The 21,851-nt window shown below is 42.9% G+C and overlaps 1 protein-coding gene across 1 annotated transcript in view; it reads left to right on the top strand.

Annotated features, from left to right (window-relative positions):
- Positions 1–21,851, top strand: part of LOC136581665 (embryonic protein UVS.2-like) — a 30,820-nt gene that overhangs the window by 6,037 nt on the left and 2,932 nt on the right. Inside the window, exons 3-9 of the mRNA XM_066582289.1 lie at positions 5,464–5,642; positions 6,764–6,845; positions 8,228–8,355; positions 9,185–9,294; positions 10,271–10,490; positions 11,909–12,027; positions 12,252–12,459. Coding sequence (XP_066438386.1) covers positions 5,464–5,642; positions 6,764–6,845; positions 8,228–8,355; positions 9,185–9,294; positions 10,271–10,490; positions 11,909–12,027; positions 12,252–12,459 — 1,046 coding nt within the window. The remainder of the gene's footprint in view (positions 1–5,463; positions 5,643–6,763; positions 6,846–8,227; positions 8,356–9,184; positions 9,295–10,270; positions 10,491–11,908; positions 12,028–12,251; positions 12,460–21,851) is intronic.

Here is a 21,851-nt window from a genome sequence, read left to right as displayed (position 1 = left end):
TGAAACATATAACACAGCGTGTGTTGTGCATGCGAGTGGGATGCGAGGCTTACCATTGAAAACAATGGGAAACACATGACGATCCTCAAACGCACCCGAAACCTGCGGTGGAGGATCGCCACTTCACAGAAGTGATGGGAGGCATTTTTGCCCCAAAAATGCCTTGCATTGGTGTTAAGACGCATGTTGGCAAGATCATTATCGGGCCTGGTTTCTCAGCCTGATATCACACTCGCCTGTCTGTAGGTAGCCTTACTTCGTATTGTGGGCGATAGAGCCCTATTGTTCTCTACGGGAGCGTAATAAACGCTGTACATATGCAATTACATTGTGTGTGCGTGGCATGTATATGCAATATCGCTAAGCGACAGAGTGGGAAATTTTAAAGAAACCAAGCAAGCACTGTGCATGACAGCGTGCGTGAGATACGCTGACATATACAGTCACGAATTGGTGCCATGTTTGGCGATACACCAGCTCACACAGCGGTAAAACGCTGCATTATACACGTGGGGTTTTCCCACACGCTCGTGTGAGCCCGGCCTAAGTCTTCATTCACACGAGCATATATCAACCACGCTTCCACGGCCGGCCAGTATACGCTGCCCATCTGATGCATTGGTTTACAATCAATCAGTTCAAATGGGCGCATTCCCGCACCGTAAAAGCGCCTGGTTGGCCAAGATGGCACATACGGTGCGCATTTCGGCTGGGCGCTTTTATGCTGGCCCGGAAAGATAGTTCAAGAACTATCTGTTGTCCAGAATACAGTGGCGACTTCCATAGACTCCTTTTGGAGCCTATGGTAACTGCCGGATAAGGGAGGTGGGACAGAGTTTAGCAGCATGTCTGCTAAACTCCCACCCACTTCCCTCCTCCTCTCCGCCCCTTGCCAGCTGTTTGCAATGCTTAGCAACTAGTTCCCGCCCCATCCCGCCCCTTCCCATTGCTGGCAGCCGACAAGAGGCGGAGAGGGGGCGGAAGCTTAGCACACTAGCTCCCGCCCAACCCGCCCCCTCCCCTTGCCAATAGCCGACGGAAAGAGGGAGGCAGTTTAGCAGAGCTAAACTGTCTCCCTCCGCCCGACGGCATTTGTGCGCCCATCCACGTGGTTTTCGGTCACGCAGTGGCCGTGACACGGCCGACCAAAAGTCCACGTGTTCAGAAGTTCTGTAGAAAAATCATTGTATTTGTAGAGAATAAAACAAACAATGAACTACCTTAGCAGGGAAATTTCTTTAATTGAATATATTGTCAGACCCGAGTTCTATCTTCGCATGTTCACCTTGATGCAGATGAGCGGGTGGGAGGGTTGTGACAACTCCATGTCAGCGTATTGAGGAGAATAAGCTTTGTGCAGTCACAGCATGAGTGGCAGACCAATGCAAGTTAATTAAGTAATTAGCAAATTAAGATAAACACAAAAGTAATTTATTTTTATAACCTTGAATGAGTAGATGTAGAAAATCTCACTACCGTTCAAAATAATGGCCCGCTTAATTGTAATGTATTCCGCAAAGCAAACTGGAGGCATGTAAATCAGGAGTCATTAACCACCTCCAACAACCACCTTTCCATCTGGACTGCAGCTGCTTTCCCGGGATACGGATGTAATGCCTGCCAGAATATTAAGATACAATCTATAATTTGCTGGCACTGGCCTATATAGAATAGAGGGGGCTCCGTTACAGTGCTTCATTATATCTCCCAGGACACAAGGGCCTTTCCTACACACCATGTTCATGATACTTGGGCCAGTTCCTCATCCCTTGGTTGATAGAAGATCCTCCTGAATGGGGAACCATCACTCAGAGGCATAGGTATAGGGGTTGCAGAGGCACCAATCACTACCGGGCCCTGGAGCCTTAGGGGGCCCAAAGGCCCCTCTTTCACATAAGAAGACACCAGAATTATAAGTGGCCTGTGGTAGATGAAGGGTCATATTATAGATTTTGCACTGTAGCCCAAGGGCTTCTAGTTGTGTCTCTGAGGTCACTCCATAGCAAAAAAGATGGGCCTTCCCTTTTTAAGAGACACATGCAGGGTCGGACTGGCCCCTGAGAGTCTAGCAGAAAATGACCTTTTAGAAAATACATTTTAACTCCTTAAAGGGCCCCTGTACAAGCTGCAGATCTCTATTAAAACGCCTACAGATCTCCACTGATTGCAATTCAGCACCTGGACTTGCTACTTAAGGGCTTGTCCAGTTGTGACCTGCCTACCCTTTGGATGGATCATGAATAGTAGATCAGTAGGGGTCTGCCTCCCGAGTTCCGCACAGATCAGCTGTTGCCCGGGCTGGTGCTCTCATGCACTGAGCTGAATTCTGCAGGAAGCAGACTGTGCCGTTTCCACTGCAGTGGCCAGGCTTGGTTTTACACCCATTCGCTTCAGTGGGAACGTTGCCTTTAATACCAAGTCAAGCCACTGCAGTGCGAACAGGGCTGTCCTTTTCCTGCAGAAATTGGCTCAGTGCATGAGTGCATCAGCTCGGCAAACAACGGATCGGCGGGGATCCCTGGTGGGATTATTTGCACAGATCTACTATTGATGGCCCCTCCATAATAGTCATACATGTCATGTCTTCCATGTGGATGCACTGTGCAAATTGTCCTGTCATTAGTTATGTGTATGGCACAGCTGCAGCATGTAAGAGGTTAATGTCTGAAAGTGGCTGGGGTATGTCCAGAAAATGTAACAAGTCTGTCTAGTCACGTGGTGTTGTATTAATATAAATATGAGTGATTGAGAGCTAGGTGTGGTCCATCTTTTGGGGGGTTCCTTGAGACAGAGTGCCAGCCACATGGGGGTGCCTTCAACCCTCCTGTGGTGAAGAGAATGGAAACTGAGGAGAGGTATACCGAGGAACCGCCTGTGAGGAGTGAGAGAGAAAAGAGAGAGAGTCCGCGGTGCAGTGTTCACGCTAAAGAATACAAGTGAGTGTCAGTGGAGTGTTCCCTTTCCAGGAGTGGAACCTTACAGATAACTTAGACTGTAGGTACGGTGTCATGTTATTTTCTCCTCCCTGACCGTCATCGTCTTCTAAACTGTCTTTCCTGCACTGGCGTGTAAAGCTGTATACTTGCAACAAAAAGTAAAAGTTTCCACTCACTGCCCGTTCCCAGTGATTGAGATTTCAACGTTAACAGTGTGTGGACTTCATTGTTTCTACCGCCGGAGAATCAACGGTGTGAAGGAACAATGGCGTCACAAGTGACAACTTCTTCAGTCCACTACACCCATATACAGGTAACCGCTGTCCCAGCGTTGCCTGGAAGAGGCCTAGTGGTGCCTTGGCCGAGGTAACGCGCATCCCTCCGGGGAGGAGTCTGGTAGAGCCACCGTGAAAAGTTCCATCTCTACCCCGCCAGCTCCTCAGTGTGGGCCTCATGTCTTGATCACTGTGGTATGTTACAAAGTGCTAATTAGACAGTAAATCATTACTAATTGTCCCTTGAAATCAATATGCTTACATGTAAAGCATTGACACTAGCTGTCCTCCAAGACAAGATCTAGTCTTTGTAGAAGAGAATTCCAATTAACAGAGTCCCATCTACTTCCAGCCATAGGCCTCAGTCACACGAGCGGTGCCCTCTTACACCAGCCGCATCGTGGCAGAAAAAATCGCATCAAGGAAGACTTAGGCTGGGTTCACACAGTGCGGTTTTGCCGTGAATTGCCGTTGCATATCCGCACTGCAGCAAAATCACTGCGTTTGCAGTGCAATGCAGCACAAATGAGTTTTGCCAAAACGCTGTTCTCACAGTGCGGATTTTTTCCGCACAGCCGCAGTGCGGAAATGCAACTGCGGCGCAGTTTTCAAAGATGCAGCATGTCTATTCTACTGTCTTTTCCACAGCGCTTTTTTGTCCATAGACCTCTATGGACGCAGCAAAATCCGCGGCAAAAAGTTAAAAAGTGCTGCGGAAAAAAACGCTTGCGGATTTTCCCGCAGGAAAATCCGCAAGCCAAAATTAACCTTTGAAGCGGTTTTGCCGCTAGTGGGTAGAAGCCCTAACTGCCATAAAGTCCCGATATTAATTAGTGTTTTCTCATCCATTCACACGGGTGTATCGAGTGAAAAATACGCTGCAGCGTGGAATTCTGTTGGTTGACAGAAATTTTGGAATGACTGCTAATGCCTAAATAGAGCCAGCTGTCTTTTTTTCCGAGTGCCGGACACAGGTAAACTCCCTACCCCTCCCTTCTTTTTTTCAGCTCCCATAGGAGTTTATAGGAGTCTCCAGCATTTTTCTGGGTCAAGACCTATCTTTCGATGCAGCGTGAAAAATCGACCACCTAAAACGGTCACCGATATGACTGTACAATTTTTTCATGCACCCCAAAATCGCCCATGTGAATGAATGCATTGGCATTCAATGCTTCACATGGTTGCGATTCTCGGCCGACGTTTCATCGCGGTTGAATAGCCATGTATAAACGCTCAAGGCCATACGCTGAAATAGGTCATACAGGAAGGAATTGTCCTTTAATGCCTATCTGACTGATGAAGCATTCAACTGCCCTGTAATCTGTATATTTAATCACAGTCTGGAAAGTAAAGGTGCCTTTACACGGAGCAACTATGCAAATTCATTCACAAGTTATTCAAATATGGATGACTATGACTTTACACCAGACTACTTTTGATAAACCAGTGACTATTTTTTGGAAGCTGAAACAACTAGTGACTTAACGCATGTGATTCATACATACTTGTTTTACGGTAATTTCTTTGCTGAGACTTATGGAAAATAGTGGCAAAAAAGATGCAGGTTTTTGCTACGTTTCACAGAAACTGATGTGTTTTGCCACTGTTTTCGAGAAACGGCAACAACCAAGCAGACAATGATTGTGATTGTGAATATACCCTTAGCGGGTTAAACTCCAGACATTGATGAGTTGATCACTATAACAAAGACGCCTTCTCTCTCTCTCTGATTGGGGTCAGCCCTCGGCTTTTCATGCCACTCTGCTTTATTAAACACCATTCCACTTTCATAACAGTAAATTGGAGGCAATCAATGGTTGCTACGTTGTTTTAATCTTCTTATCAAAGGCATGAAATGCTAGAGATGTGATTGCCGATCCACTTGTGATGCACACCATGCAGCTTTATGTTTTATCTTACCGTTCTGAGGATGAGATACAATTATATTGGGGTGCTGGGAAGGGGCTGGCGGGGCATGTGCCCCGGGTGCAGGGTATCTGGGGGGGAAGGGACAACATTTTACTTTATCTTGTCTAGGGTATTCAGGTATAGAGCTGAGAAAGCAAACTGAATCTTTGCATTGATTACCATTAAGTGTGCCGATAAGCACAACACATTCTGATTTACTGAAGGAAACTCGCGCAAGTCCTAGCATCGGGAATTTGGAGCGAAAAGGAGCAATTTGGCTTCTAGATGGTTTGACTGTAATATGGTGATAATATTCATCGGTCATTTCATTTGCTTTCCTGAAGATGCTGGTCCTTTGTCGGGCGTGTAGGAGGAGCACAAGACCTGTCCCTCATGAAACCGGGATGTCTGCACTGGGGTATAATTCAGCATGAACTACTTCACTCTCTGGGCTTTCAACATGAGCAGTGCCGCAGTGACAGAGACAAGTACATTCGCATTAACTGGGGGAACATCAGCCAAGGTATGACCATTCGCCCAGGCTACCGTAACTCTGATGTCCTAGTCCTGCTGATGATTAGGTTAAAGGGGGTGTACCAAGATAGACTTTTATCACCTATCCATAGGGAAGGCTCACTGCTTTGACCCCCACCGATCCTGAGAACGGGACTCCCTTCTCCTCCTCACTGCAAGTTCACTGCATCCCCTGCGGTGAGGAGGAGATTGAATGAAACGGTGGTCGCACATGTGTGGTGCCACTTTGTTCATTTTCAGTGGGATGGATGGAGATAGCCTAGTACAAGCACTTGGCTATTTCCGTCAGCCCCATATAAAATGAATAAATGGAGTGGTGGCCTCGCATGCGCAGCTATCACTGCATTGGTGGCCCCGCATGCGCAGCTATCACTGCATTTAATTTGATGTCACTGCAGGTGGGAGAAGCAACCCCGCTGTGACAAAAGAGGAGAACACTGGACCTCTGCTCTCAGGATCGGTGGAGGTCTATCCTATGGATAGATGATAAAAGTCTATCTTGGTACAAGTCCTTTAAATCTGACCTACAACCAACATTTCAATTGATATTTTGGGCCAGACAGAGTGGTCCACTGGACAGGTGTTACACTGATTTTGGAACAGAGCAGCCACGTTCTTCTAATCCTGTACAACCCCTTCAAGGTGGACACTACACATGACCCTCTAAAACAACAACCAATGAATTTTACATATCTGTTTACATAATGTCGGAGAACTTATTTACATGCCTCTTTTCCCAGGGAGCATTGCCGGGCCTATAAGACTCCTTATATCAACTTAGCCATCTGCACAAGAAGTAACATTATCCCGCTAGAAACAGAAATGACACTCCTACCATGGGCGTAACTATAGAGGATGCAGGGGATGCGGTTGCACCCGGGCCCAGGAGCCTTGGGGGCCCATAAGGCCTAACTTCTCCATATAGTAAGCCTAGTAAGATGAATAAAGCATTATAGTTGGGGGCCCCATTACAGCTTTTGCATTGGGGCCCAGAAGCTTCAAGTTACGCCTCTAACTCCTACCATGATATAGAATAAACTCCTTCATTCCCTGTTCATCCCCTGTTCTTCCACAACATGTATTATTCAACTCTGTCCTCTTTCCTTGTAGATAAAGAACGCAATTTCTACAAAATGAGCACCCAAAATCTGGGAGTGCCTTATGATTACCTGTCTGTTCTACACTATGGCAAGTAAGTTGGGTGGGACTAATGGCATTGGAAGGGAAAAAAACATAACGAACGCAATATAAAATGGTAAACTGGAATGTCATATTTCAATATAGTCCAGGTGGGATTTGGGGACGGGGGAGGAAAAAAAGTATTATTTTGTGCCACATAAGTAGGCTGTCACTTCACTTCAGGAAAGGTTTATGGAATAATAAAAAAGAAAAGTTGAACATTTTTGCACCCACCCTATCTGTACAAACAATTGTGACTTTTTTGATGTTATGATTAGAGTTGAGCGAACATACTCTGCCGAGCTTGATGCTCGTTCGAGTATTAGCGTTCTCGATGGTCCTCGTTACTCGAACGAGCATCAAGCCGTGTTCGACCCCGCCCCAGTTTTTGGCTCCTCCCCGCTGTGACGTGCCTGTTTTGGCCCCTCCCTGTCATTGGCAAATTTTTTATCTGGCAGGCAGGGGGAGAGAGAGAGAGAGAGAGAGAAACTAACCTAGAAAAAAATAAATAAAGCTCGGCACCCGGCGTCCCACATGCAAAAATGCTCGAGTCTCCCATTGTAGTCAATGGGGTTCGTTACTCGAGTAGAGCTCTCGAATTTTACGAAAAGCTCGACTCGAATAACGCGGACCCGAGCATTTGGGTGCTCGCTCATCTCTACTTATGATGTGTTCACCATTTTTCAAAAATGTCTGGGGCTGAGCAGAGAGAACATGGCCTCTCGTGGCCCAGCAAATGTATTATCGTGTATGCAGAGAGGTTATCAACATTGGGGTTACTTGGGTTAGTAAAGAGATGGCTGAGGTCCAACCTAATAATTATGTATGGATATATCAGGGGACAATACAGAGATCTTTCCCATCATCCATTTATACCCAGAACTGTAACAATGGGAGGCCCTTTATGTCTAGAGGACAGAAGGTTTCTACACCAACATAGAAGGGGGTTCTTTACTGTAAGAGCAGTGAGACTACGGAACTCTCTGCTGGAGGACGTAATGATGGTGAACTTTCTTAAAGAGTTTAAGTGGGGCCTGGACGCCATTCTTGAGGGTTAGAATATTACATGTTATATCACTGATTACTTCAGTAGGGTCAGTGATCCGAGAATTATTCCAATTGCCAGATTGAGGTCGGGAAGAATATTTATTTTCCCTAAAATGAAGAAAATTGGCTTCCACCTCACAGTTGGCTTTTTTCCTTCCTCTGGATCAACATTGCAGGACAATATGTTGAGCTGTTTTTTTTTTCAGCCTTACAGACTATGCTACTACCATATATATACAGATCAATGTACCCAGCATATCCCTGGGTTACGATGTGGGTACGACATTACATTTACTATAAAGCACTGTATTCGTAGTCTTCAATGTGTCCTTTATGCATTTGATACAGGTTTGCCTTTGCAAATGATGCTGGAAAACCTACCCTTGAACCGACTGGCAACCCCCATGCTTTTATTGGTCAACGTGTTGGGTTAAGTTCTTTGGATGTTGCCAAGATTAACAAGCTCTATGAATGCAGTTAAGTGGTGAAGAATGAGCTGATTCAGATGTCTAACACTGTTAGCGAATTGTATCCTCACAGTGAACATCTCCAGTTGAGTGACTTGTATTGACGCGGTGACCACAGGAAATGTAAATGTACTGTTGAGGGGTATTGATTTTTACAGGAAGCTTCCTGGATGTGATTTATCAATGTGTTGGTGGTTTCAAACAGAGGAAGTGAGATTACAAAATATGGATTTGTGGCAAGCGGTCATTGTCAATGTCAATCCATTCAAGACCAGGATGTGTGTGTCCAACTAGATGTCTTACCTACTGGGCTGCACTTTAGTCTCCTGGTCTTTATCTCAGCCTACAGGCCAGTGTGACTATGTGTGTCCCTTTCTGTCTCCTGTTTCGTAGAGCAAGACATGCACAGGGGGGACAAAGAATAAAGGTTTCGTACTGTGTTAGCCAACGGAAAACTTTTTTATTCCTCTTGGCAAGAGAAAAAAATTAATCTTGTAGATATGATAGCTTTTAATGGCCAATGAAAAGAAAATATGTTACAGCAAGCTTTCGAGGCTACTAGGCCTCTTCAATGGGATTATAATCTATAAACCTGATGAAGGGGCCTAGTAGCCTCAAAAGCTTGCTGTGACATCATTTCTTTTTGTTGGCCATTAAAAGCTATCATATCTACAAGATCATTTTGTTTCTCTTACAGAGGGACAAAGTAAAAGCCCACAATGTGCATGAATGACCACATACCGTGGATTGCAGGAAATTGTATTCCATGACCCTGTGTATCATTTAGACGGCAGGGCTTGGCAGTGCAGTGCCTAGATACTTGTTTTTGTTATTTTAGATATCTGTAGTTACCTGCTGCCAGACGTACAGGGAACATTTTCTTGGGAGTCAAAGAAGAATTCAAACATTACAACTTGTGTTTGGCTGATCCGGGTCCCAGAGGACAAGGTACTGGTAGAAATATGCTAAGCCATATACAATGGCAGAATATAATTGGGGCAACCGCCCTGGACCAAGGCCTAGGAGGGCCCACTGCCATACCAATCACCCATATTTTAACCCGCATTGCTAAACCTCCAGCTGCAGGGAGAGGAAGGGGGTTAGCAGGAGCACAGCAGGACATCATCAGTCACTCCCCCTCCTTTCCAGCATCAGTACTCCTAGTACAGTGAGTGCTAGGGAGAGGAGTGATGATGTCCTGATGTGCACTTGTGAGCTCCCATGCAGCAGAGAGGACATACTGTGTGTAATAAGCAATTTCACCCCTTCCATACCCAGCATCCGGAGAATAAGCAGTGGAGCCAGTGTATCTACTGTGGCCACTCTCTGTATACTATTTTGGGGCACAGAGAGAGCCCTAGTACGAATTAGGGCCACTGAGGATGCCGTTGCTAATTGGGGAACATTGGAGGACCTATTATTAATTGGGTTCACAGAGGTGGTCATACACTAAATAGGGCCACTGAAGAGGTTACTATTACTAAATGGGGCCACAGTGAGCACATTATTACTATCGGAGGCACTGAAAAGTTAATTAGGCGTTGCAGCAGAGTGCGGAGAGTGAGCAGAGGTGAACCATGGCTGGAAAAAATCTCAGTGGTGCATCTGGCCCCAGAGAGCAGAAAACTGTGATCACTGGAGATTACTGCGCAGAAGGGGTTAAATCTGGAGCCAATCCACACCAAAATCCACCCCAAGTGATTATTGTTGTGGCTGCAAATTTAATGTTTTACTAGAGAATATTCGACTGGAGATGTACGTTGTGTGTGTGGGGGGTGAGCCCAGGTTTGTTCACAGCCCTGGGCCCATGGTCCCCTTAATCTGCCACTGGCCATATAGTACATAGGATAACATGGATGATAGATTGTGTTGCTTTTTGCTGCTGTAAATAATCAAAATGACCTTATCCTTGCATTCCTTCTAGGTTTTCCTGCAGTTTGAGTCATTCGGCGTTCCGTCCTCACCAGACTGCGCTCATTCCTCTGTTACTGTGTATGATGGAATCGGAAGAGAGTTCCCCATTCTTATCAACAGAACCTGTGGAAGCATGACTCCACCGGCAAAGATTTCCTCTGGAAAGTTTATCAAAATAGAACTTACCAGCTCAGGGATTGGAAGCAGCTTTAAGGCGACATACAATTCAAGTGCGTCGAAAGTTTGTTCTGCTCAATGCAAGGAACTTTTAGAAGTTGCGCTGCATTAAGTATTCTATAAGGGTGGTTATGGGTATGCTTTGTAATGAAGGCAAATAATATACTCACATTCAGCTTTGTGCCTATAAAAGAGTAGTCTGGTTTAGAAAACCCATTTTCAAGTGCCGTATTAAGGAATTCTGGAGGACTTGGCATGTCTATGCATTATATGGACAGCCCATCACTTTCTATTAGAACTGTGTAATATTCATTATCCGTGTGGTGGTGCTACAGAAGCATTAAACACTTGCTACCAGGTCATACACTCTCCTACCAAAAGCAATTGGACACCTGTGCAAGAATCATAAGAAGTATTTATTTACATAAGTTGATACTTAGTGGGGCTCCTTTAGCCCTAATAACATTGGATACTCTCCATGGTATTATTTCTACTTCAGCTGGTATTTCCCTCCATTCATCCTGCAAACGTCTGGTGTGTTCTCTCAAAGAGGATGAATTGGCCCAGCTACAGTTGAGCAATGGAAGAATGTTCTATGGAGTGACGAATCACACTACTCCATCTTCAAATCAGATGGCCGTACCTGGGTGTGGAGGATCCTGGGGATCCCCTTTTACCTGAGTGTGTTGTGCCAACAGGTAAGTACAATGGAGATTCCATTATGGCTGTGTTGGCAAAACCGTGAACATGGAGGTTATTTTCACATTCTAGACCAGTGTTCCCCAACTCCAGTCCTCAGGGACCACCAACAGGTCAGGTTTTCAGGATTTCCTCAGTATTGCACAGGTGATGTAATTTTAGTCAGTGTCTCAGACATTGCCACATGTGTTCTTACCATAGGATATCCTGAAAACATGACCTGTTGGTGGTCCCTGAGGACTGGAGTTGGGGACCCCTGTTCTAGACGATAATGTGCTGCTAACAATGTGGTAATACTCTGGGAATGTTCGGCCATACTTCCAACAAGACAACGTGACTTGCCACAAATAAAACGCTGTTTGATCGTTGGTTTAAGGATATGGATGTTCCACGATTAGACCGGCTGCACAGAGTCCCGACATGAACCCTACTGAACCTCTTTGGGATAAACTGGAACATCAGATCAGAAAATATGAACGGTGTCCATTTTCTTTGAGACAATTTGCCGAACATTTGCAGGATGAATGGAGGGAAATCCCAGCTGAAGTGTATCAGACGTTAGTAGAAAGTATGCCACGGAGAGCATCTGATGTCATTAGGGCCGAAGGAGCCCCACTAAGTATTAGCACATCAAAATAAATACTACTTTTGATTCTTGTCAATTACTTTTGGTAGGATAGTGTAAGTTGATAAGTTAACACCAAGTTCAGCCATATCCATGTGATATTTTATTTATGGCAGCTGGTAACATTATGCCTGTCTTACATTGCAGTAAAGTGTGGGGAATCCTTAACCAATGCAACCGGAAATTTTTCAACTCCACATTTTCCCTCTAAATACCCTAACTCAATGAACTGTGTGTGGATCTTATCTGCGCCTGCTGGTTACAAGGTAAGTGATTTCCTGTGGGTATGAGGGACTCCAAGGTGGTCTTAAAGGGATATTCCTCTCTAAAACATTTACAATCATCTCTGCTAAGTTTCTGTGGGGAATGCAGTCAGTTTACAGGCATGGGAACCATGGTTGCTTGGGGGGCCCAGCTTTGACACCCTCACCTATCAGGCATTTATGGAATACCCTGTGATAACGTTTTTAACTTCATGTTGTGTTTGCAGATTACACTCCATGTTGCTCCATTTAGTTTGGAGCCATCACCAAGTTGCTCGTATGACTATTTTCACCTTCGCGATGGTCGGAAACAAGCCAAGAAATGTGGTCACCTTCCCAAGTTGGATTTCACATCTTCTACCCATTCTCTGCTGGTACATTTTCACAGTGACTCCTCTGTCCAGGCAAATGGATTCTTTGCTACATACTTTTTCTGTAAGTAGATACTGAGACTCATACATGTGTGTAGAACAGACATGCTGCAGGGTAATAGCATGAATGGCCAGTTTATTAGACACCCCCATTGAGTAGCACAATGGACCTTCTTCGGCTTTTAGAACTGCAGCAATTCATTGTGGCATCCATCCACAGGTATGAAAGGCCCCAGTATGTGCCAAACTTCGCCACACCATTACTCCAACTCCAACAGTCTAAACTGTTAACACTTGACAGGAAGTTCATCGATTCATGCTTCTTGCACCAAAGTCTGACCCTCCCATCAATATGGTGCAACAGAAATCTTTATTTATCTCACAGGGCGATATTTTTCCACTGCTCAGGGATCTGGTTTTTGCCCTCTTTTGCAAAATACAACTCGGCCCAAAAAAATAAAAACAAGCCCTCATACAGCTATGTCAACGGGTTATGGCTAGAGATGAGTGAGCATAATCGCTAAGGCAAACTACTCGAGCGAGTAGTGCCTTATGCGAGTACCTGCCCGCTCATCTCTAAAGATTCGGGTGTCGGCGGGAGAGAGCGAGGAGGAACGGGTGGGGGGGGGGAGATCTCTCTCTCTCACACTCTCTCCCCCCCGCTCCCCCCTGCTCACTCCGGCAACTCACCGCTCTCCCCCACCGGCACCCGAATCTTTAGAGACGAGCGGGCAGGTGGTACTCGCATAAGGCACTACTCGCTCGAGTAGTTTGCCTTAGCGAGTATGCTCGCTTATCTCTAGTTATGGCTCTTGCAATGTAATGATGAAAATCCCTTGGTCCTTAAGACACAAAGTAGTATCACAGAATGGTTGGAAGGGACCTCCAGGGTCATCGGGTCTGACCCCCTGCTCAGTGTAGGATTCACTAAATCATCCCAGACAGATGTCTGTCCAGCCTTTGTTTGAACATTTCCATTGAGGGAGAACTCACCCCCTCCAGTGGTAACCTGTTCCACTCATTAATCCCCCTCACTGTCTAATATCTAATCTGTGTCTCCTCCCTTCCAGTTTCATCCCATTGCTTCTAGTCTTTCCTTGTGCAGATGAGAATAGGGCTGATCCCTCTGCACTGTGACAGCCCTTCAGATATTTGTAGATAGCTATTAAGTCTCCTCTCAGCCTTCTTTTTTGCAAGCTAAACATTCCCAGATCCTTTAACCGTTCCTCATAGGACATGATTTGCAGACCGCTCACCATCCTGGTAACTCTTCTCTAAACTTGCTCCAGTTTGTCTATGTCTTTTTTAAATTGGGGTGCCCAGAACTGGACACAGTATTCCAGATGAGGTCTGACTAAGGGTGGCTTTACACGAGCATGTACGTGTGCATACATAGGTGCGCACCTGTATACATGCCAAAACATTTGTATATGCAGGTGCGCCAGCTGCTGCTGGCGGCTCCATTGAAGGCAATGGTCTGCCGGCACCCCTTAATTGTTTTTCAGGGAAGAGCTTTAAATATAAGCTCTTCCCTGAAAAACAACCATTTTAGTGTAAAAAAATATATATACTCACCTGTCTGTCGCTGACATGTACCCCGCGGGGATGAAGAACACATCTGCCACATGGGGCAGATGTTTTCTTCATCCCCGCTGGGAATAAAGAATTCGCTGCTGCACCTGTCACAGATATGACAGATGCAGCAAAGGAATTCTTCATCCCTGCAGGGAATGAAGAATTCCCTACCACAGCTGTCACAGATGACAGCTGCGGTAGAGGATCCAGCTGCCGACACCCCTTAATTGTTTTTCAGGGAAGGGCTTTAAATTTAAGCCCTTCCCTGAAAAACAAGGCAAGGTAGTCTAAAAAATAAAAAAAAAACATACTCACCTTCCTTCAGCTCCCAGGGCTCATCTGCGTCCTCTCTGCATTGTCCCCGACTCTGTAATGCAGTTCTTTGAGCAGGCGGGGATTTAAAATCCCTGCCTGCTGAAAGAGCTGCTTGTGATTGGCTGAGGCGCTTAGCCAATCACAGGCAGCTGTCGCCTGTCATTCATTCAGCGAGAGCTGCTGGTGATTGGCTGAGCACCTCAGGTGCCCACCTGTAAAGCACAGACATATGAACACATCGTAGGGAATGCATTGGTTCTAATAGACGCATGTTTTTGTGCACGCGTATGCACGCACAAAAACACGCTTGTATGAAGCCACCCTAAGGAAGAGTAGAGGGGGATAATTACCTCACATAATCTAGACTCTATGCTTCTGTTAATACATCCCAGAATTGTGTTTGCCTTTTTGGCTGCTGCATCACACTGTTGACTCATGTTCTGTCTGTGATCTATTAGTATACCCAAGTCTTTTTCACATGTGCTGCTGCTTAGCCCAATTCTGTATGTGCTTTTTTCATTTTTCATGCCAAGATGTAGGACCTTGGATTTCTCCCTGTTAGCATCTTAATACTTTGGGATGTACATTTATGTTCTTGAGGTTCGATGTATATATGTAGGGGGATCAGGGGTCTATCCTGCTCCATACAATGTTTCTTACAGCCGACCCGCAACAGCTCTGATAAGGATCGCCCCTGATCCAAGCTGTTAACCCTTTAAATGCCACTGTCAATTCTGACCTGCACTGCTCTCTGCTGTAAGATCGCAGGTTGCAGTGCGGTTGCCATTCAGCTGGAGGCCTTCTGAAAGGCCTCTGAGCTGCTATCGCAGATTGCCTATCAAGCTATGCCTGTGGCGTGGCTTCATAAATTGCCTGTCAGATTGTGGTATAATATAACACTTTGGCATTACATTATACCGCAGGAGCGATCGAACCACTGCCAGTTTTTGTCCCCTGTGGGGACTAAAACAAAATGTAAAAACCAACTTTAAAAAGTTTTAATAATTATTAAAAAAATAAACGGTAATAAAAGTAAAAAAAAACAACTTTTGCCATGTTTATAATAAAATAACCTAAATAATAAAACCCAAAACATATTTGGTATCACTGCGTATAATAAAAGTTTGATCTATCAAAGTAACATATTATTTATTTACCCTGCACAGTGAACAACATCAGTAAAAAAAAAATAACGCCAGAATTGCGCTTTTTTTGGTCATCCAGTCTTCAAGAAAAATGTAATAAAAAGCAATCAAAAAGTTGTATGAACTCCAAAATGATACCAATAGAGACTACAGGACGTCCCGCAAAAAATTAGTCCTCGCACAACTATGTCGACGGAAGATAAAAAAGTTATGGCTGCCAGAAGATGGCGGCAGAAAATAATTTTTAAAAACTAAATGTCTTTGGAAAAGAATAAAGGTAGTGCAGCAAAAAAAACTATAAATTTGGTATTGTAGTAATCCTACTGACTAATAGAATGAAGTTATGTAATTATTGCTGCAGTGTGTACGCCGTAGAAACAAGACCCCCTAAAGAGGGCAGATGTTTGTTTTTTTTCATTCCACTCCATTTAGAATTTTTGAACAGTTTTTCAGTGCATTCTATGGTTTATTAAATAGTACCATTGAAAAATACAATTACCTGCAATAAACAAGCCCTCTGACATCTATGTGGATGGATAAATAAAAGGGTCATGATTTTTTAAAGGGAAAGAGGAAAAACTGAAAATGGAAAAAAAGTGCAACATCCTTAAGGAGTTAAATACCATTTTGTTAGTCGCCCCCCACTGTTCAAACTTGTCTATTTGAATTTTTGAGTCTCCTCTCTCTTGCCTAGTCTTAGCTATCTCTCCTAGCTTTGTGTCATCTGCAAATTTGATCAGTTTCCTATCAGTTCCCTCCACCAGATCATTTATAAAAATGTTGACCCCTGGACCGAGGACAGAGCTTTGTGGTCCCCCTGGTGATGCATTCTTTCCCTTGGATGTGCAGCCATTTATGACCACTCTTTATATACGATCACTCAGCCAGTTGTGAATCCACCTAACAGTCGCCTTGTCAATCCCATATTTGGTCCTTTTTTCAATCAGTATGGTACTTTACTAAAGACAAGATATTCTATATCCACCGCATTTCTCTGATCAACTCAGTCGGTGATTCTGTCATAGAATGAAATTAGATTCGTCTGGCATGACTTGTTTGTTACAATCCCATGCTTGCTCTGGTTAATTACTCCATTCTCATCCAAGTACTTGCATACATGCTGTTTAATAATTTGTTCAAAGATCTTTCCCGGTATAGAAGTCAGGCTCACAGGCCTATAGTTTCCTGGACCAACCTTCTTCCCTTTTTTTTGAAGATGAAGAATGGCAGATGTTGTCCCCAATCTTCTTGGACTTCTCCTGTCCTCCAGAAATTTTCAAAGATTACGGCTCGTCGCTAATACTATGTTCACATCTGTGTAAGGAACCTCCATTCTGAAGTTCTGTCACAGATCTGACAAAAAATGGCAGAAGAAAAAGTCCTGCATGAAGGACTTTTTTATCTGGTAAAACGCTAGACAGCTGAATGGAGACTTAGGGTGGACACCCATTTGCGATTTTTTTTCCCTGCGATGCAACAGTGATGATTATGAAACCAATGATTTTCAATGGTTTCATACTCATTTGTGATGTTTCAGTAGAGCTTCGCATCGCAGAGAAGAAATCTGCGATATCGCTCAGTGTTTTCAATGGTGCCAGTGGCAGCAGCGCTAGCCCCATCAAAAACATAGTGAGTTTATCACAGACTTCTGCCACAGCTGTGGCAGGAGTGTCCTTCCTCCCCGTGCGGACCGCGGGAATGAAGGAATCCTCTGCCACAGCTGTCACAGCTGTGGCAGAAGTCCAGGATGCTATCCAATTGCTTTCAATGGGGTCGGCGCTGCTGCTGCCGGCCCCATTGAAAGCAGTGGTTTTTAGGCAACCCCCGCAGCAAGACTTTCGGGGAAAAGCTTAAAATATAAGCCCTTCCCTGAAAATCCTCCCTAGATAGTGAAAAAAACAAAAAAATTCTTTACTCACCTCTCCGCCGCTCAGACGCGTCCTCTGGCTGGCTCCCTGGCACTGCTGTCCAGCACTTTCAGCAGGTGGGGATTTAAAAATCTCCGCTTCCTGAAAGGGCTGTGCTGATTGGCTGAGCACTCAGCCAATTACAGACAGCGCTTAGCTAATTATTGATGAATTTTTTTACCAGCTAGGGATGATTTTCAGGAAAGGGCTTATATTTCAAGCCCTTCCCCGAAAATCATGCTGCGGGGGTTGCCTAAAAACCACTGCTTTCAATGGGGCCGGCAGCAGCAGTGCCGACCCCATTGAAAGCAACGATATTGCATCCTGAACTTCTGCCACAACTGTGGCAGAGGATTCCTTCATCCCCTATGCTTTCAATGGGGCTGGCGCTGCTGCTGCCGGCCCCATTGAAAGCATTTCGCAATATCGCAGGGGTTTTTTTTGCACGGCGAGACGAGTGTTTTCACTTGCTCTCGCAGCGCAAGAAAAAAAAAACGCTAGTGGGTGTCCACCCTAAATGGACAGCATAGTCAATAAGGTCCATTTGGTGCCATTTGGTTCCATCATGACATAGATGCGTTTGCCCAAGGGACTCACCTTTCCTGGTCACATTATGGAATCCCCAAACACAGATGTGAACATAGCCTAAGGGGTTAATCAAGATTTTTGCAAAGTTTCTTCATTTGGGTATGAAATCGGCTTGCTAAAACCCAAGCATGCAAGACCTCCAATCGATATTGTGTATTTGTGTTGCATGTGTAGGAGGGGGAGGGCACATTTCTATTGAGAATGTTCCCTTTTCATTTTTGCATTGACTATGAGCAAAGTGATTTGGTATTGTTAATTCCGTAGTGGTAATAACTCTGCACAATTTAATTTCCGCCTTTGATCACAGAAGAATATAATCTCCTGCCGTTAAATAATCTCTAATGACAGATGATTGTAATGTGGAATATTGCCAGTCTGACTAATTTAACCCTAAAAATGGACATGTCTCGTACATTTCAAAAAGGTCAGACCGTAACAATACCAGCCAGGTAGGGTTTCTAATTGCAAGGCAAAATTATCAACACACATGCCGTTAAATTAGCTAAAATGCAGCTGGGATGAGGTTCAATACCTGCGCATTACGGGAGGGGGGATATTTGTACTACAGCTGTAGGGGGTGCAGAGATCGCAGTCAAAACTGTGCAGAGGCTCAATGAGATATCTTGTCAGCAGTTATGTAATTGGACTGTGATGGAGGGCCCATACATTATAATGGAAGACTCTACTTTCATAGTCTTTGTAGAACACATACAATGTAATACCAGGGGTGTAACCTTAGTGGGTGTAGAGGAGGCAATCGTACAAAGCCTTAGGGGGTCCATTAGGTCTCTCTCTGCATCATATGAGGAGACCAGTGCAAGAAATGAAAGCTTATACTGTAGTTGTAAATAGATATGAGATAGATAGATAGATAGGGGATAGATAGATAGATAGATAGATAGATAGATAGATAGATAGATAGATAGGAGATAGATAGATAGATAGATAGATATGAGATAGATAGATACATATGAGATAGATGGATAGATATGAGATAGATAGATAGATAGATAGGGGATAGATAGATAGATAGATAGATAGATAGATAGATAGATAGATAGATAGATAGATAGGAGATAGATAGATAGATAGATATGAGATAGATAGATAGATAGATATGAGATAGATAGATAGATAGATAGATAGATAGATAGATAGATAGATAGATAGATAGATATGGGATAGATAGATAGATAGATAGATAGATATGGGATAGATAGATAGATAGATAGATAGATAGATAGATAGATAGATAGATAGATAGATAGATAGGAGATAGATAGATTGAAAGATATGAGATAGATAGATATGGGATAGATATGAGATACATAGAGAGATAGAAGATGGAGAGATAGAAAATAGATAGAAAGAAAATGGAGAGATCGATAGATAGATAGAAAGAAAATGGAGAGATAGATATGAGATAGATAGGAGATAGATAGATACCAGTAGATAAATATGAGATATAGATAGATGAATGATAGATAGATAAACAGATATATGTGATAATTGATAAATATGAGATAGATAAATAGATATGAGAAAGATACATAAATAGATTTGAGATAGATAGATAAATTTGAGATAGATAGATAGATATGAGATAGATAGATAGATAGATAGATAGATAGATAGATAGATAGGATAGATAGATATTAGATAGATAGATATATATATGAGATAGATAGATAGATATAGATATGAGATAGATAGATAGATATAGATATGAGATAGGATATAGATAGATGAATGATAGATAGATAGATATGGGATAGATAGATAGATAGATAGATAGATATGGGATCGATATGGGATAGATATGAGATAGATAGATATGGGATAGATATGAGATACATAGAGAGATAGAAGATGGAGAGATAGAAAATAGATAGATAGATATGAGATAGATATGGGATAGATAGATAGATATGGGATAGATAGATAGATAGATAGATAGATAGATAGATAGATAGATAGATAGATAGATAGATATGAGATAGATAGATATGAGATACATAGAGAGATAGAAGATGGAGAGATAGAAAATAGATAGATAGATAGAAAGAAAATGGAGAGATAGATAGATATGGGATAGATAGAAAGAAAATGGAGAGATAGATATGGGATAGATATGAGATAGATAAGAGATAGATAGATAGATATATATGAGATAGATAGATATGGGATAGATATGAGATACATAGAGAGATAGAAGATGGAGAGATAGATAGAAAGAAAATGGATAGATAGATAGAAAGAAAATGGATAGCTAGATAGAAAGAAAATGGAGAGATAGATATGAGATAGATAGGAGATAGATAGATAGATAGATAGGAGATAGATAGATAGATAGATAGATAGATAGATAGATAGATAGATAGATATGAGAGACAGATAGATAGATAGAAAGAAAATGGAGAGATAGATAGATACCAGTAGATAAATATGAGATAGGAGATAGATAGATAGATAGATAGATAGATAGATAGATAGATATGGGATAGATAGATAGATAGATAGAAAGAAAATGGAGAGATAGATATGGGATAGATATGAGATAGATATGGGATAGATATGAGATAGATAGATAGATAGAAAACGGAGAGATAGATAGATAGATAAATAGATAGATACCAGTAGATAAATATGAGATAGGATATAGATAGATGAATGATAGATAGATAGATAGATATGAGATAGATAGATAGATAGATAGATATGAGAGATAGATAGATAGATAGATAGATAGATAGATAGATATGAGAGATACATAGATAAACAGATATATGTGATAATTGATAAATATGAGACAGATAAATAGATATGAGAAAGATACATAGATAGATTTGAGATAGATAGATAGATAAATTTGAGATAGATAGATATGAGATAGGTAGATAGATAGGATAGATAGATATGGGATAGATTTATATGAGATAGATAGATATTAGATAGATAGATGTAAGATACCGTGTTTCCCCGAAAATAAGACAGTGTCATATTAGTTTTTGCTCAAAAAGATTTAACTTTTTTACATGTATAGCTGCCTGGACACTATTTAAATAGACTTTTTTAATTAACTGTAAGCTGGGCTTAATTTTGGAGTAGGGCTTATATTTCAAGCATCCTCAAAAATTCTGGAAAATCATGCTAGGTCTTATTTTCAGGGTGGGTCTTATTTTCGGGGAAACAGAGTAGATAGATAGATGGATGAAGAGTAAGTAAAATTATATTACCAATTAGAACACTAGAGTGAGGTAGGACGTGGCACGCAGTGTAATTAAATGGCTTACAGCTATCATGGTGTACACTCTGAAACTCCTAACTTGGGCGCTGGGGTTCTGTAAGTGACTACTTTGGATTAAAGGGTGTGTAATTTGGCAGTGCCAAAAGAACAGCCTGATAAAATCTATGAAATCAACTGAAACTATTGCAGCTGTAAGCAGCGACCAGTAAAGACTAGAATAAAAGAATATTTATGGCTCAAAATCTTTAAAATGTTGCTTAAAAATTACACCATTAAGTGTTAATGTAGAGATCATGGTGGGAGATGTCTCTAACTGGAGGAGTGCTGTAAGGGGGACCTGTCAGAAGCTCGGAGCTGGTGATACCAATGGCATGTTATATGAACAGTACATTAGAGAGGTAGCAAAGTTTGTATTAAAGCCTGTAATGCCCACATTACAGACTGCATTCACACGAGCGAGTATGATACCGGACCAAGAAACCCATTGTGGGAAGACTCAACTGTCTTTTCTGTGCATGCATTGCGATGTGGTTTTGTGGCACATTCACAATATTTGTAGCAAACATTATCTACATCACCCCTCAATTACAGAGAGTATGACCAGGGAGTGGAAGGCATTGTTTTGTCTAGGTCTCCCTATCAGACCATTAGGGGTTCATTACCACACAGAGCGCGAAGG

This window comes from Eleutherodactylus coqui, chromosome 11, assembly GCF_035609145.1.
Source record: "Eleutherodactylus coqui strain aEleCoq1 chromosome 11, aEleCoq1.hap1, whole genome shotgun sequence".
Lineage (NCBI taxonomy): Eukaryota > Metazoa > Chordata > Amphibia > Anura > Eleutherodactylidae > Eleutherodactylus > Eleutherodactylus coqui.
This window is presented reverse-complemented; position numbering and strand designations above follow the sequence as displayed.